Source organism: Tursiops truncatus, chromosome 17, assembly GCF_011762595.2.
Source record: "Tursiops truncatus isolate mTurTru1 chromosome 17, mTurTru1.mat.Y, whole genome shotgun sequence".
Taxonomy (NCBI): Eukaryota; Metazoa; Chordata; class Mammalia; order Artiodactyla; family Delphinidae; genus Tursiops; species Tursiops truncatus.
Genome location: NC_047050.1, coordinates 13,804,515 through 13,820,884, shown reverse-complemented (window position 1 = coordinate 13,820,884; position 16,370 = coordinate 13,804,515). Strand labels below are relative to the sequence as shown.

Sequence of the window (16,370 nt, the reverse complement as noted above, 5' to 3'; positions counted from 1 at the left end):
TGCATCGGCAGGCGGACTCTCAACCACTGCGCCACCAGGGAAGCCCCCAAATTAGATAGTTTTAAGGGCATTCTGTGTCAGGGAATGCTTTCCAAGCCTGTTTTAGAATAAAGGACATGTCTTGGAGGTATTGGGACCTCCTGGTTTCCATTGCCAACCTGATCATGACTCCATTACTTATATTTATACTGACATAATAGCTACAACAATAGTAATAATAATATCACATCATACTCAAACATCTGATTAGGAAGTATCATTATTTAATTAGATAAAAGGAGAAACTTCAAAAGAGATTAAAGGTCACAAAATGGAAATTATTCAGACCCACATCAGCCAAGGCCATAGGCTCCAGCAAATTGGGAGGTACCCAAGACAGAAGAGCTGCAGCTTTAAATGCAGTTAAAAGAGTTGTGATGTTATGTTTGAAGTACTCCACGATATTCTATTTAGGATAATAGCCGATTGGAAAAGGTGGCTAATGAATGAAAGCACACCCAAATATTCCAGAGTGATTTTTTTCCTCCTTCAATTCAATCCAACAAGCATTAACTGAGCATCTCCTCCTCTTGGCACTGTGCTAGGTGCTGAATATCTTGAGATGAATATGACTCATTATGATAGAAATTCTATTTTCTCCTTTATTATATTATTGGTAAAAAATATCTCAATGTTGATAATCACAGAAACCATACCATAGAAATCTCCGAACTGATATCAAAACACAGTTAAAATAATTTGATTGATGATTTTGCAAGCCACACTGCCATCTATTTGCTAAAATTCTACAGGACATTCAGAACATACCTAAAGAAATTCTAATTCTATGTGATTTGGGGCAACTTATTCTCTCTGAGCTTCTTTTCACATCTTTAAAATGGGGATAACAACAGTACTTACTTCCAGGATTGTTGGAATAATGTAAGAGTGTTTTATAAACTGAAATGCACATATGAATGTTAGCTCTTGATTTCTGAAACCCAGCCACAGAGATGTATAAAGACAAAGTTTGCCTTGTTACAGTCTCTTTCACTGACTGTGTGAAAACACATCAAAAGTTGACTATTTATTTGACATTTGAACATGATGGCTGAGCAAAGACTGAAAAACCACAGATAAAATGAGTATGTTACACTTGAATTTCCAATATACAAAAGATGATTTATTAAGTTTCTTTGCTTTCCTTTTATGTCAACAGCTGTATGAAAAAAAATCACTCATCTAAGAAATAGAGAACATCAGTCTTCTCTTGTCTAGCAGAAAAACAGTCAACGGTGGAATAAGGAGGTTTTCCTACATGTGAAAGAGGTGTTGTTGAATCAAAGTTCATGAACTAACTTCATTCTGTAGAATCCACCTCCCAGGACAGAATTTAAATAGTTAAGCAGTCTCACAAAAAGAGAGAGAAGTGGAAATTTGGTGTTTTACAAATTTGGATTAGGAGTAATATAGTTAAAATTTAATGTCTGTTAAAAGTGAAAGTGATAAGATTGGCTTGGGTCAGCCCTTGAGTATAAAACACTTCCTCATGAATTTTCAACAATTTTAAGTTATTAATGACATATTATGGGGTTTTATTTCTTTTCTCTCAAGTTGAGGAGCAATTCAAAGATGCAGTCAAATATTTAATTAAATCTGTATGGACTGAATTAATCAGATATTCTTGCAAATGATTTAAAGAATAAGAAATTGTAACTGCAGCTTCCTGTCTAATTTTATCAGTCTTGAAAAGGTTAATAGCATTTTGCTTAATATAACTGAATGTGTTTGCTACTTGACCAAACAAAACATGATTTTCTAGGACCTTAAAGGCATTCAAAATCTCTTATAAATTTCCTTGTAAGAAAAACAGCTTTTATAATTCTTTCAATCCTTGAGCCCTAAAAGTACTTAAGAAAAAAGACAAAACATGATGCAAAAGGAACAGAGAGCTATATGTTAATGTGAGTGCTCTATAAGGAAATAGAGTAAATACTCCAATTTCTGAATAATCTGAACAGTAATTTTCAAAGTTCATTTATAGCAGGGTAATTCTTATTTCTGAAACAATCTTACACCCAAACCTTATCTATTAGGGCGGTCACACTGGAACTTTTCTAGTTGAAGGGGAGCAGAGCCCAGAACAGTGCTCCCTATAGCACAGTACATGCTCCTCAGCCTCCAAAAACAGAGGGAAAAGTGATTACTTGAATCCCCGTAGTGCCACAGAGTGGGTGACTGTGGCTTTGAAGTATGACAGACTTGGGTTCTGTCTTAGGCTGTTCAGGTTGCTTTAACAAAATATCATAGATTGAGTGGCTTATATATAACAGAAATTTATTTCTCACAGTTTGGGAGGCTGGTAAGTCCAAGATCAAGTTGCCTGCAGAGTCTCTTTTATAAGGGTACTAATCCCATTCAAGAGGACCCCACCCTTATGACCTAATCACCTCCCAAAGGCCCCACCTCCAAATACCATCACTTTGGGGGTTAGAGGAATAGGTTTCAACATATGAATTTTGAGGCGACACAAACATTCAGTCTATAGCATGTTCCAATCACATTTCCACCATTAGTTGTAGTTACTTACTTTAGTAAGGCTTAGTTTCTCCATCTAAAAATGGAGATAAACTTACCTCACAGAGGGCTCATACAATTTTAAATAAGTTAATGTAGGTAAAGCTAAAGCATTTCATATGGTTACAGCCAGAGTCCCTGCTCTCAAGAGGATACAGTCTGAGAGTTGCTAGCCATTCTCATTTCCCCTTCCATATGTTTATTAACATTGATAGTAGTGAATCTCAAGCAGGAAGGCCTGGACCCCTTGAGGATTTGTAGTCCACTATCCTCCAGATGAGAATTCCTGGGTTGGACTTTCATGCGGGCAAAGAAATTCAAGCAGCGTGGTGCAGGGATGTTAAGATAGTGAGTGTGGCTGCCCTGATCCAGGGTTGAAGCAGACAGAGGGATCTAGGATAGTTCCCAGCTTCCTAGATTAGTAGACTGGGAGAAACAGTGGTGGTATTCTGTAGGAAGAAGTTTCTGCTGAGGGTAGGGGTGGTGGCCAGAAGAAAGAGATGAAAAGAGAAGAGATTTTGAGGTGAAAGACACGTTGGGCATGGAAAGGACTACAAGTATTAGAGTCAGGGAGCGTTCTTTCATTCTGTGATCCACCAGGAAGGCAATGCAGTGAGGCTAATCTACCAAAGCATTACTGATTTCCCCCAAGTTGATCACTAATGGTCTCAAGGGGTGGGACCACAGGGAAGAGACAAGTGTAAGGAAATGGTATCCCTGAAAGAGATAAATGATCTGCACATCCAAGATCTGAGTACTGACTGCTCTCATTTTATTGTCCTAGGGCGGCAGGTTCTCCAAGCTGGGATAGTTTTGTCTCTTCTTGAAGAATAGACTCTACATGGATATTTCTCAACTTTTGTGGCCTCCAGGTATAATGTCTGCTAATTTTTAATTATTTTTTTCTTGACATCATTTGAGGTTTGTCTCCTTAAGCAATAAACTCTTTATGTTTCTTCTTTGATTGAGTGATTCTTCTAGAAATTGCCTTTTACAACATGTCTGCTTTCTTACTATTGGAATGCAAATACTTTCTTAATAAACATTAAAAAAAATCAGTGAAACTTAAAAAGGAAATGACAAGTTCCCGAAATTCATATTTAAATAAAATAAACACAGGCATCTGATTTATGATTCTTAAGAAATATGAATAACTTTTTACAGTTGTGACATCATAGAGAGATATTTACTTACAAATTACTCAGCTTCCTTTTTCCCAAGAAGGTTGTGTTATTTCTGAATCAAATGTCCCAATGTACTGAACAAAATAACTGGAAGTGAGGATAGCTATTACGTCTCTAATTTAGAACATTCTCATGAAAACTATTTAAGCTTTGTTTCAAAAATGCTGCAAAAATCACTAGATAAAATGCTTTTTATATAAGCAAACTAAATAATCTGCAGAGGCTGGTGAGTAGATTCCTGTACTCTGGCAAATGATACACCAAACTTCTCTTGAAAAACCAAATCCTAAACCTATATTAAAAAAAAAATCACACAAGAAGTCACATTTCAGGACTGTGATAAAGAACAGCTAGTTATTGTATGATGGTTAAATTCTTTGATTTTGCAAAAGAAGAATGAAAAAGAGGGATTTATCTACTTTGTACTAAAAAGGTAGAGCTACAATAACTAAAACAAAAATAGTGCACATGTCAACAGAAGCTAACTCTCCACTGTCCAGATGATAGAGTGGTTAAGTGGGCAGACCCTGGATTTGGGCCACCTGGCATGGGTGCTGTCTTGGCTCCTTGGCTTACCAACTGAGGTACCCAAGGCAAGTTATCATATCTCCCTAACTCTAAGTCTCCCCATCTATAAGTTGGGTATATAATTAAGACCTGTTGGCAAACAATAAGGAATAACACGTGTAAAGTAACAGGCAAAAATTTAGTATTAAATAAATATTAGTTATGATATTGTTATACCTAGTAAATTAAGATAAAAAGGAAAAATTCAAAATAAGAAAGGGATGGGTTCTCAAAAACAAATGACACTACACATGTTATTTGAGAACATATTGTTAGATCCTTGCTTCACAATAACACTAAAATAAATTCAAAATTGATTAAAGAATTTAAGGGGAAAATGTAAAGAACTTTTAGGTAAATACCTAATATTGGGGAGGGAAAGCTATGTCTAAAAAAATGAAAGAAATCAGAAAGAGAAAAGTAATAGTTTAAGTATAATAAAAAAAAACTATCATGGACTTCCCTGGTGGTACAGTGGTTAAGAATCTGCCTGCCAGTGCAGGGGATATGGGTTCAAGCCCTGGTCCAGGAAGATCCCACATGCTGCGGAGCAGCTAAGCCCATGCGCCACAACTACTGAGCCTGTGCTCTAGAGCTCATGAGCCACAACTACTGAGCCCTCGTGCAACAACTACTGAAGCCTGCATGCTAGAGCCCATACTCTGCAACAAGAGAAGCCACTGCAATAAGAAGCACATGCACCACAACAAAGAGTATCCCCTGCTCGCCACAACTGGAGAAAGCCCGCATGCAGCAATGAAGACCCAACGCAGCCAAAAATAAATAAATAAATAAATTGAAAAACTATCATGAAAAACATTAAAAAGCAAAAGAAAAATTACTAAAAATACTTACTACATCTCTAAAATAGAACAAGTCATTATGCATAACAAATACAAGTCAACAGGAAAACAAACACCCCAAAAGAAATATGGCTGATGGCAAGAAAAAACAATTCATAAAAAATAGAAATACATGAGTCTAATAAGTATACATAAAATTTGTTAATTTGTAATCAAAGAAATTTACTAGTAAACAAAGAAACCAAACTTTATGGGCTAAAAATATTTCATATTACATTTATCAGTATGATAAATTAATTTTGTGAATCTTTTGTTATTCACTTATACATTTTAAGAGAATATTTAATTCTAGGAAGGGTTTAGGAGATTCCTGGTTAAAGGGGCAAATGGACTTTTTCGGGGTATGTGTCAAGAACTTTTAAATGGTTCATATTCTTTGACCCTTTTAGGAATCCAGCCTAAGGAAAACTAATGATGATTTAGTGCACAGTTATCTCCAAGCATTACTTCTAAGCCCCAAATCTCAGTGTTTCCCATACCTTTTCACATAAAAACAAACATACAAAATAATATTTGTACAACACACAGCAGGACCTGGAATCGACTATTTGCACCAGAATGTGACTCAAAGCATTTAAGAGGAGGGCTGGAATGCCTGGATCCCAACACATCTGTCAACAACTCATGACCATCCATTTCACAACCACCATTAGCCTTGGACAAACTAACTGGGAATATCCAACCAAAAACTCTAGCATTAATTCAAATATAACAACTCTGTATTATGGTTTGACACTAAAATAAAAGTCTTAAACTTTAAAAAGGTATGAGGATATTTGGTCTAACAGATACTAAAACAGATAAGGCTGCAAAAATATGTGGGTATTAAAACTAGGTTTATAAAGAATTTTATGTCAGACTATTATAATTATGTAAAGGAAGGAAACGCAGGATGCAAAGTTGCTAACGGACTATTTTCCAAAGTTCAAATTATGATATGAGATATTTACAGATACACATGCATAAAAATACTGGAAAAATAAAACAATGTGAAAATTCATCTTTTATGTTGTGGTTTTGGATTTTAAACTACACTCTTTACTGAATTTTCCAAACATTTTATAATATATACTATTATATTTATAATTAAAAAATAAACAAATTTGAAATAAAGAAGACTGTAACATAGATAATAGGAAGTTATACCAAATTTCATTTTTGAAATATTGTGCAAATCTAATGTTGATATTGATATTTTATTAACTTTGGGAAATCTCTCTAGAAATGTACAATACACAGAAAAGAGGAAAAAAGAGTTCAATATCTTAAAAAAGGATGGACATTCAATATGACCCTTTCAAGCACAGTTTCTAAAATGATCTTTTTCCCTAATGTTCTTCTAATATACATCATTATGTCAACATAATAGCAGGAATATATCATATTTTTTCAGTTTGAGTCCGCACACTCCTGAGACTCAGACTTTATATGGGGCCCCTTCTTATCACAGGGCAAAAAAATGATCTTGATTAGATTAATGTGGTTGAGAGGGCAAGGAAGCCCACCAATGTTTAATTTTCTCTAGGAAAGCACGTTGTATCCAATCGTTTTAATGTAATCTATGTAGTTTTTATAGCTGAAGAAGATGAACATGTAAGAGAAAACCTTTCTGTGAGGATCTTAATGTTTTCCCATCCCCACTAAGGGACAGAATGTTAACTTCCTGTGCTCCACACACAAAGAGACCATTTCAGCACGCATGCTGCACAGTTCATAATCAGAGTATGAATAAGGTTTTTACCTCACTACACAAAAATCCATATTGCTTTCCATCTGCTTCAGTATATTTATATACCAAACAAATGAAATTTGCAGTAGCGGGCAATCATTTTAATAAAGAATTAGCAATAACTTGAAAATACTGAAAATGTCAAAATGCATTTTCTTTTTTGCCCATCATGTTTATAAGAATTAATGGATTCGTCCTGAGTTGGAATCCTCAGGACATAAATAGCATGTTGACATACATCTTCTTGGGCATTATTGGCTTATAAATCAATTGCATCTACATTAGTGCATATTAGGCCACTCTTTCTTCCCCAACTATCTTAAAAATAAAATTCAGAATTTAACTGATCCCAAGAAATGATTTCATAATTTTACTAATGGAGAAACAGTGAAATTATGTAGAGAGACTGATTAATTACAAAAGCCATAGTCAATGTTTTACCACTCATTACATCATGCTTTATCATCTCAGGCCATTTTTTGGGTGCAAATGTGACATTTAGAACTTACATTTTTAAAATTCATAGAAGTTTTAAAAAATAATATTTGCATAGGTTTAGGCAAATATTTCCACCATCAGTGTGTTAGAAATCAACAGACCTGAAATGTCAAACGGAAAAATCCCAGTAGATTCCAAAATTTGGTTAGATAACTTGCCGACTATAGTACTTGGTTTTAAGCAATTTATTGGCATCCTAGATCTGTGAGTGACAAAAGCCAAGCAAAATTCTACAGGATAGAAGGAAAATGAAACAGTAAAAACCTTTAGGGTTGAGCAAAATGTGTACCAATTGCTATTCTTTAGCAGATAATCCATTACTACAATTAGCTGCCAGCAATTTGTCAACATTGTATTTCAAGGGATGAAATCCACCATAATTTATTATTTCTACTTGGTGAGATGATAATGAACATTAATTTCTTTCTTTTTTTATTTTGCAAGAGTACAAATTGAGATATGTTTAGTCTTAATTCCATAAATGCTAGCTGTGATCCTATTTTCCATGCTAGGTATATAATGCAAGAAAAAATTGCAGCTTGTTCATTAACCTGTACATTCAACATTTCTTCCACTGGCCAGCTACTTAAATCAATTTACATAGAAGTACAAACTGTATAAAATATGTACAACAATTTACTCATCATAAAATTATACTTGAGTATGAAAAAGAATTTTGAAGATGTTTTACTGAAAACATTTAAAATGTCAAGTTGTGAAGATGATGAAACAGACATAATTTTCATGGCAGGGGTTTTTTGTAGGGAGGAACACTATCAGTAAGAAACAAGGTGGAAAGTAGAAGTATCAAAATTCATAGTTAAAGAAATAGTCTAAAAGTCCACTAAAAATTCATACCCATATTTTATACTGGAAAGCCATGGGGACAATTGTTTTAATGCTTGTCAAGTCTAAGTGATAATTTTGTAATTTTATATCTTATTTTTTTATATCTTATTTTTATTAAAGTATAGTTGATTTACAATATTACCTCAGTTTCAAGTGTACAACACAGTGATTTAATATTTTTACAGGTTATACTCCATTTAAAGTTATGATAAAATATTGACTATATTCCCTGTGCTGTACAATATATCCTTGTACCTTATTTTTTTTATACATAGGTAATTTTAATTTTTTTAAATGTAATCTTTTTATGGCATGCCTTATGAGAGAAGAGGTAACAATCTGGGAAAGAAGAAGTGGTAGAAAATAGTGAATCTCCAAGGAAATACAAGGCATTTGTGCAACCTACCTATTGTAAAAGTCATATGATTTCAGCAGATTTCAAAATTTTCCTTTAGTCTCAGCAATAAGTGATCATTGAGTGTAGTGGAATTCTTCTTCTAACACAATTCCCAAGAGCACCCCGGATTTGTTATTAGAGGATTCCACTGTACTAATTAACAATCCGACAGGGAACAGAAATACAGGTGGAACTCTTTGCTGACCTATTTCACTGGCTGAATAAAATTTTTAAATTAGCAAAATCAATTTACCTAATTCTACCCAATAAAAAGAAATTCACTTATAAACAATGCCTTTCTTATCAAAACTCTTTCCTGAATTTCTACATCAGTTGTATATTACTGGAATTATGCACATAAGTGTTTCTTTATCTTCATGTCTTTCAATTACAGTTGTTATCAAAAGAATATTATATCTAACCCAAATTTACTCTTTTTTAAGTTTATATCCATGGGATCTTGAGAAAATCCAGTATGTGTGGGAAATTCCAACTCCAGACAATTAGGTCCACACCTTGCTAATTTGTGAGCAGAAATAGAAAGAATCACTGAAGAGTGGGGAAAAAAAAAAAAGCTATCACTTGTCCCTAGAACATCAATTTAAAACATGGTTTGTTTATTTACTAATTCAGAAAGCACAATTAATATTGCCAAGTCAAGCTTAAAAGTAATCAAAGTTTACCCCTAATCCAGCTAAGTAGACGTCTACTTTACTAAGATGATTCTGTAATCACCTGAGTCTAACTTTTGCATCAAGTTTGCCGAAGGAATCTTTTCTGAGACATGTATTATTTTCCTGTTTCCTTTCCTTCTGAGTACCCTCTGAATTTTAAGATCCCCTTCTCGTCATGTTGCTCTGGTTTCTCATACTCCTATTGTCAAGGACACAAGCAAGATTAGTAGTCTTTTATGCTCCAGATTTAATGATCACTTGCTCTCATAAAAATTTACCTGTCTCATGATTTAGTCCCTCAAACTTCACTTTTTCACTATCAACTTAATCTAACACATAATCCTATCTTTAATATTGGCTACTGATAGTGGCCTAACTTTATTCTTTCTACATTACATCTGCTGTTTAATAGTGGCTCCAGTGCCTTAATAATTGTATGGACCCTGACAAGTTCTGTGAGAGTTTGGGCACACTGGGAAATATGAATATATCACAGAAGGGTTGTCAAATCTAAGTGATAAGTCATAGGACTTGCAAAATTCAGAGACGACTGATATTGAGTATGTGAAAATGCTTAACAATTAAAAAGTGCTATACACATATGTGATATCATTATCATTACTACTACCATCATTCTAGTTAGTTTTACCCATCTTCTCAAACAGATAAGACTCTTCAGAAGGAAAATGTACTAAAAATATAACTTTTAGTAACTCCTAGGAATTTTAGGAAATCTTTCCCTACAAGAGTCCTTCTTTTAATTTTCCTTCTGCTTTAACTAAGAAATGATGGCCAGTTACATAAAGTCTTATAGGAGTCAGCTTATGATGGGCTGGTCAGTATTGACCAATGAATAAAATAAATAAGACTTACAAAGGAAAAAGAAAAACAGTAAGATATTGAATGCTAAGTATCTTTCTTAATTATCTTTTCATCTTCCCATTATGCTCACATACTTGTTTAATACTTTCAAAACAAAATAGAATTTCCAAGATTAAGAAACTAGAGGAACTGTGAAATTTTAAGAATCATTGATAGTAGGTCTTTATGGATCATTGATCTAAAAAAGTTTATGTAGTCTATTTATGAACTAAAAGGTCATAATCAATATCTGCTGCTCTGTATTTTCTTCCTAAGACTTCCTTTTTGTTGTTTCATTTTTAGTGAATAGATTTATCTGACAAATCCAGCTTTAATCTTCACAAGGTGTAGATAATGCTGAGACATTCCAGAACAGAAAAGGAGGAGGGAGAGAGGGAAATTCCAAAAGAATGATTTGCTTATTTGGGGGAGGATAAAAATGTAAATCTAAATATTGCTTTTACCTCACTCAAATATTCACAAAATATTTTAAACACCGCTTAAGCCACTGGGGAAAAAACGTTTCCAAGAGTCTGTTACCCACTTATTAATATCCAATACCCAACATGGAAAGTTAGCAAATAGAGACAGCATGTGTTGAAACTACTCTAAATGGTTTTCAACATTTGTGGCATGTTTATATTTTTGCAGGAAATGACTCAAAATTTGCTTTGAAGTATTTTGTACTTCTTATGGTAATAAAGGAAAAAAAAAGTTCTGCTTTGCTCTAATTCTCCATTAATATTTAGATAAAGCCACAATTTTCTTCTTGATTTACCAAAAATACAATTGTAAGAAATATTATTTAGGGAATTTCCATCTAAAATATCATCAATCTGACATAATTTTTTAAATCCATGCTTTCTTCATAATAAAAGCAGCTACCATCTAGAAACTATGGTCAAGGTCCTGATATTAATTTATTTATCCACTTATTGTTTATATTCCACATACTTACCCCTAAATTAAATGTTTAAATTTACATTTGACTTTAAATGGAATTACAGAATTTTTAAGAATTCAAAATCTAATGAATGTGATAAATGAAAAGTTAAATTGGCTTAGGACAAATTTCTGCATTAGAAAAACACTATGTGAGCACTGTGAAAAGAAAGCAACTTTCCAAAGGTCAGTTTGAAATCACTCAGGAGTTTGACCAAAAAAACTATTTTCTCTTTGGGTTACTAGGTATTATTAAGTAAGCTAAATACTATGGACAGGATAAATCTTGATTTTAGAACATTATTAGAAAAAGAATTTAATGGTATCTTTTGAGATATGAATAAGGCTTTGGTGGAATTCACAGATGATGAAAAAAATCTTTGCAAAAAGTGATGAATGACAGATTATCCCAAACTGAAGGATGACATGCTTGTATCATCATGAGATTATGAAGACATACTGAAGTTTATAAATGTCAGAAAGTTCCTCAAAAAAAGTGAACAAAGACCCAGATTACAATCCGAATATAATATTCGTATCAATGCACACTCAGTTACACTCTATGATGTGGGAACATTATTTGAAACCCTGCGTTTGGTTGTGGCATAACCCACACTTTACAGGGGACTTGGCAAGCAAGAATCTGTTCAGAGAAAGCATCCAGAGGAAAATGAAATCTTTGAAAACTACACAATATCAGAATTGGTTGAAAGAACAGATTGTGTTTTGGCTGAGAAAAAGTGTCAGATGGGACATTCTAACAGCTTCTACTATCTGGAGGTCGGTTCAGTGGAAGAAGGACTATTACCTCAGGAGTAGAACTAAGACCAATGGTTACACGTGATTGTGAGAAATATAAGAAAATGTCTAACAAATAGGAATAATCTGTTTATAAAAGAAACAGGAAGGCACTAGAACTGTCAAGAATGTGCAGTAGAAGGGAGACTAGTGCTCAACTCCTGACCTCACTGTTTTATTTATTTATTTAATTAAAAAAAAATTTTTTTTTTGCGGTATGCGGGCCTCTCACTGTTGTGGCCTCTCCCGTTGCGGAGCACAGGCTCCGGACGCACAGGCTCAGCGGCCATGGCTCACGGGCCCAGCCGCCTCGCGGCACGTGGGATCCTCCCGGACCGGGGCATGAACCCGTGTCCCCTGCATCGGCAGGCGGACTCTCAACCACTGCGCCACCAGGGAAGCCCGTGACCTCACTGCTTTTTTGAAAAAAAATTAATTTTAATGGGAGTATAGCTGCTTTACAATGTTATATTAGTTTCTGCTGTACAGCAAAGTGAATCAGCTATTTGTATACATATAACCCTTCTCTTTTTAGATTTCCTTTCCATTTAGTTCGTCACAGAGCATTGAGTAGAGTCTGACCTCACTGCTTTTTTTAGCTTTGGGATCTTGGTCCAGTTACTAAACTTCTCTGACTTTCCATTTCCTTATCTATAAAATGGATGTTCTTGCATTGGGTGAAAGTGGCATAGGAGGCCAGAATACTGAGGTAAGGGAGAAGAAATCCCGAACTAGATGACCACCATGCTTCTTCCTATTTCTAAGTTTCTATTATTTTATAATAAGTGAAAGTAAGATATTTTTCATCTCATGGTAAGAAATTATTGCTAAATAATTTCTCTTATTCAACATATAACTATTCTGTTGTATAATAGGTATATAGTGCCTACTATATATAGGCACTCTTCTACGAATACTGAAGCGAAAAAAGTGCACAAAAAATGCTTGTCCTCATAGACCTTATATTATGTGGGAGGAGACAGACAATAAATAAGTAAATCATATAGTATAGTAGAAGCTGAGAAGTGCTACATAGAAAAATAGAGAAATTAGAAATTTTAAATAAGGCCTGGAAGCGTCAATGAGAAGCAGACAAATGAACAAAGATACATTAATTTCATCAGTAATTGTAAAATTAATTTTATTATGAAATCCATTGAAAAATGTGGTACCCTCAACCAAATCCTGTGATCCAAATAATGTTCCAAATAATGTAATCTCATCAGAGAATGTCATGGACTAAATTGTGTTCCCCCAAAATTCATGTTGAAGTTCTAACCTTTAGTACTTCAGAATGTGTACTAAATAGGACTAGTACACATTCTGCACTTCAGAACGTGTACTAATAGGAAATAGGATTTTTAAGGAGGTAATTAAGTTAAATGAGATCATTGGGATGGGTCCCAATACAAAACGACTGGTGTATTTATAAGGAGAGGAGATTAGGACACAGACGTTTTACAGAGGGAAGAACATGCGAAGACAGAGACACAGAGAGAAGGCGCTGTCTGTAAGCCAAGGAGAAAGGCCTCAGAAGAAACCAACCCTGCTGACACTTGCCTCCAGGACAGTGAGACAATACATTTCTGCTGTCTAAGCCACCCAGTCTGTGTGGTGTTACAGCAGCCCTAACAAATGAATGCAGAGAATATTGTAGTATATTAACCCAGTCTAAATATTAAGTCTAGGATAATGCATGATTGCATAGCCATTTTTAGAGCAACTCAGAATCTTTTACAAACTTTATATTTAGAATTTAAATGTAGATTTCAGTTTTTTCTGTGTTTATCCTTTTAACATTAAATTGCATTGAAAAATCTTAAACCTAATGGTTTCCTCCCAACATACTCTATGGAAGAGATATAGTTTAAGCAAAATATCACAAGGACTTCACAACTAATAATACCATGCTTAAGTTATATGTAAACTTTCAGGATATGCAAGACAGTTATTTTTCTATCAAGCTGTATATACACTTAGTGAAGTTTAAGATGGCAGCTCATAATCTTTTAGAATGTTCATGTGCACAAGCAAAAAGTTAATAATACCAGAAATTAGATTTTCCCATCTCCTTCAAATCTTATTCCTCAATTGCTGAAAGAGCTCAGTCCAGTTTTGCTGGGTACCTGTAATCAAGCTGGCCACCTACTCATACAAGGAACTGCATGACTCTGTAGAATATACTGGATGCATGTTTTAAAATACTCTTTAGTTTGAATAATATTGTTTCCTATTCCCTTTAGATGTTCCTATTAGTGATATACATTAGTTCTAGAGATAAAAATAAGTAAATGAATATACTTACAGGTCCTGTTAATCTAGATGCTTTCTCAAATTCTTCACCCTCTTCCATCAGTGCTTCTTCAGTTCCAGCTAAAGAATCTATTTTCACAAAAAGAATGAATAAACTAGAGTCACATGTTGCTTACTAACTCTCTGATATACAAACCTATTACGATTAGGATATTAAAGTGACTGAACCAGTTTTTGAAAAATCATAGTGTTTGCGATTTAAAATAGGGTGTAGAATGTTATTTATTTAGCTTAAAGACACTGTATGAAAAACGTTTTGTATTTCTAATTTAAAAGGGCACAGTGCAGTGAGGAAGGTGCAAGAGCTGCAGTCATCTCAGAGCAACACTCCTTTTGGCATATTAGTTAGCTAATTGTTGGAACGTTAATGTCCTTTTTCTGTCTTGTAATTTTGTATTTGTTTTATCCATCAACTTTTTTTTTGCTACACTATTTAGGTATCAATTTGTGTTCTCTCTTTTAAATGGGATGAAAAATTCTGAAAAGTTTGGAGAAAAGTACATATTATTAAATGGTGGTAGGCTTTTACATTTAATGTATCAAGCAAAAAGTTGTAATTATTCACTTGACTAGATTGATGAGTGGGTGGGTAGCAACTTTCAAATATGTGAATAAAATGATGGCAACACTTTCCATATGTCTGCTGAATTAAATTAATTATAACAAAGATTTCTACAGGCTATAAAGAATTCTTCAATAAAGACAGATACATGGAGCATCTAGAAACAGTCTGCATTTTAATACCTTCCATTCAAATAAAAACATCAGTTAAGAGGAAGGTATTCTAAACCACTGAAAACTTTAAGAATTGATTTCTTATATTTATTAATTTTAAAGAGCCATATGCCTCCCTAAAGAAGACTTTCTTCAGATTCACATACATATGGAGACAGATTTTTTTCCTGTTGCATAAAATGTGTGCTCTGGGAAGAAAATCAGAGCATTAAATCCTCCAAGCCCTTGATGGCCACTCAAGACCAGAGAGACAATGGAAAGCTTAGCACAAATCCATAAGCATAGCTTTTGAATCATGGAGCTCTCTCTATCTCAGATAATTTAGAATTTTATATTCAAAAAGAAAAATAAAATCAGGATAAATGAGAATTATATCAAGTTAAAAATATTAATCTATTAATGAAGGAAGCTTGAACCCCTATCTATTAAAACCCCATTGTAAATATGACACTAGATAGATTCTTTACATTAGAATGTATAAGTTAGCATAATTCAAGTCCTCCAGGACTGAATTATATTCTGCAGAACTGTGAGCAAATATTCCTGTAATTTCAGCATTCACTTAGTATTTTTTCTATTTTATTTCTGTGCTGAAATTTTTATTTGTGTAGAATATTGACATAAGTAATATTAAAATGTTCTATTCTACATTATAAAGCAAATTATTTCATTTACAGAAGAAAACGCACTCTCGTGGATTTGCTAGGTTTTTTAGTTAGAAATACTATATAATAAGTGAGTTTTCAAGTTCCTCTCGGTGAGCAGTTAATGGTTTTAAAGAGATATTGTCATTGCATTTGTTTTTTATGCATATGTACATTAATCAATTCATTCATCCATTTATTTGTATATTTGTATATTCATTTATTAAAAAAAACTATATGCCAGGCTCTCAGCTAGGTGCTTTCAAAACAAGTTGAGTGAGAAAATTTTCTATGACTCTTTCTCTCTTGGAATTTATTTGAACACCTTTACAGTATTGATTTTTTTAATAAAAATTAACATTTATAAAGGGAAGGTATTGGTAACTTTATATGGTTTTACATTTTGTTCTGTTCTTGTTTTGGTTGGAGTCTTCCTGGTTATTGGTGCCATATCCAGTGAGATCTACAGTGAAAAGGGACAACTGTGAAGTGCACCAGAATATTTGTGAATTTACATACCTGACTGTATTAAAAGTTAAGTTGAAAGGACCCTTAAATAACCCAAATCTAGTGATAGAATATTAATCTAACAAGTTAGTAGGGACAATAAACATCACGAAATAAAACCTTAGTGTTTAAGGCTGGGAGGGGTACACTCCATTTTTTTTAAGTGTTCTGAGTACTTTGCTTATTACCAACTACTGGTGGGTGCATATGCATAAACTATTTTGTCCTGTCCATTCCAGAGCAATTTCTTCTA

General features: G+C 33.8%; 1 protein-coding gene across 1 annotated transcript in view; it reads right to left on the bottom strand.

The window, feature by feature from the left end:
• C17H8orf34 (chromosome 17 C8orf34 homolog) overlaps positions 1-16,370 on the bottom strand; it is a 336,297-nt gene that overhangs the window by 61,334 nt on the left and 258,593 nt on the right. The window contains 1 exon segment of the mRNA XM_073794504.1: positions 14,224-14,300. Coding sequence (XP_073650605.1) covers positions 14,224-14,300 — 77 coding nt within the window.